General features: G+C 42.3%; 1 protein-coding gene across 1 annotated transcript; it reads left to right on the top strand.

Moving 5' to 3' along the window:
- The first annotated feature begins 633 nt into the window (after positions 1 to 633).
- Positions 634 to 1,059, top strand: LOC109173074 (uncharacterized mitochondrial protein AtMg00810-like). The gene has a single exon (XM_019322332.1). It carries the CDS (start codon positions 634 to 636, stop codon positions 1,057 to 1,059), a length of 426 nt encoding a protein of 141 aa, XP_019177877.1.
- Positions 1,060 to 1,740: the final 681 nt, after the last annotated feature.

Raw genomic sequence — 1,740 nt, 5'->3', positions numbered from 1 at the left:
TTTCGGTGAAGCGTAGAGCCAATGGCTCGGTGGATAGGTTCAAAGCCCGGTTGGTAGCAAAAGGTTTTTTTGCAAGAGCCAGGTCGAGATTATTTCGAGACTTTTAGTCCTGTGGTAAAACCAGTCACTATTAGTGTTATTCTTACAATTGCTTTGTCACAAGGATGGTTGTTACGCCAACTGGATGTCAAAAACGCCTTCTTGAATGGTACTTTGTATGAAGAGGTCTATATGGAGCAGCCAAAAGGTTTTGTTGATTTGGTTTTGCCCAACCATGTATGCAAGTTGAAAAAGACAATTTACGGTTTAAAGCAAGCCCCGCGGACTTGGTACTTAGAGCTATCTAATTTTCTTGTTGCCTATGGCTTCAAGAAGTCTGTAGCTGATTCGTCCTTGTTTATTTATTGTACTGATTCTGTAGTTGTGAATTTCCTGGTGTATGTTGACGATATTATCCTAACAGGAAGCCACTATTTTTTCATTGCTTCTTTTGTGCGGTGCCTAGCTGATCGGTTTTCACTTAAGGACTTGGGTCCGCTCCATCACTTTCTTGGTGTTGAGGTGGTTCCTACGTTTGACGGATTATTCTTGTCACAGAGTCAGTACACGATTGATATTTTGGACTAGTTCGGTATGACGGGGGCGAAGGAAGTTTCAACGCCATTGTCACCCTCGGTGGACTTATGTGCTGATACTTCTCCATCCTTTGATGCGACGATGTATCGCCAGGCTATATGTCGGTTGCAGTATTTGGTCATTACTAGACCAGAGATTTCCTTTGCAGTGAATCGTCTAGCTCAATTTATGGCGTCCCCAGCTGAGGTGCATTGGCAGTCTGTGAAGCGAATTTTGCGTTATTTGAAAGGTACTGTTCACTATGGCTTGCACTTTCGGGGAGGTCCTTCTGGTTCTCTTTTGGATTATTCTGACTCGGACTGGGGAGGTCTTCATGATGGGGGTCGATCCACGACGGCGTATGTTATGTTTTTTGGTGCCAATGTTGTCTCCTGGAGATCTGCTAAACAACGCTTCTGTGTCTCGATCTTCTACGGAAGCTGAGTTTTGGGCGCCTGCTAACTGTGCTGTTGAGGTCATGTGGATTCAAAATTTGTTAAAAGAGCTTGGGGTTCGATTACAACGTTCACCTGTGCTGGTTACTGATAATTTAAGTGCTTCGTATGTGTGCAAGAATCCAGTTTTTCACCCCCGGATGAAACACCTGGCACTCGATTATTTTTTTGTTCGTGAGCAAGTTAGTTTAGGCTTGTTTGCTGGTTTTCGTAACAAGATTGGTCTCACTAATGGTGCGCCAATCTTGCGGGGGCGTGTTAAGACTGAGTAGTTTATTGTTAGTAATAGTATGCATATTCTTTTGGTTGGTTGTAACTAGCTTCCTCTTCCTCTGGTTTGTATTCTATATATTCTGATGTCTTGAGATGAATAAACCTGTCACATTCAGCTCTTACATTGTTCATATGCCAGTTTGGCGGAAGTGAATGTGGATGATAAGTATGCGGTACTTACTCGCGTCATCGTGTGTTAGGGCTTTTAGCCTTGCCAATGATGATTTATTTGCAAAATGTGATTTATGGGGAGGAGATTAGTTATGAATCTTATGATTCCTTGCCTAGTTTCATTTTGTTGATTATGAAGGATTCGAAGGGTTTGTTAGAGGTCAATGGAATTTGATCGGAGATGGTGGATTTAAAGAGAAGAAAGATTGTTGTTCATGTTATTGAT

The sequence above is a fragment of the Ipomoea nil genome, unplaced genomic scaffold (genome assembly GCF_001879475.1).
Source record: "Ipomoea nil cultivar Tokyo-kokei standard unplaced genomic scaffold, Asagao_1.1 scaffold0465, whole genome shotgun sequence".
Classification (NCBI taxonomy): domain Eukaryota; kingdom Viridiplantae; phylum Streptophyta; class Magnoliopsida; order Solanales; family Convolvulaceae; genus Ipomoea; species Ipomoea nil.
Note: the sequence above shows the minus strand (reverse complement) of the source record. Positions and strands in the feature narration are given on the sequence as shown.

What these genes read in the sequence shown, in the direction of transcription:
- LOC109173074 (XM_019322332.1), top strand. Translation starts at nt 634, where the DNA reads ATGACGGGGGCGAAGGAAGTTTCAACGCCATTGTCACCCTCGGTGGAC.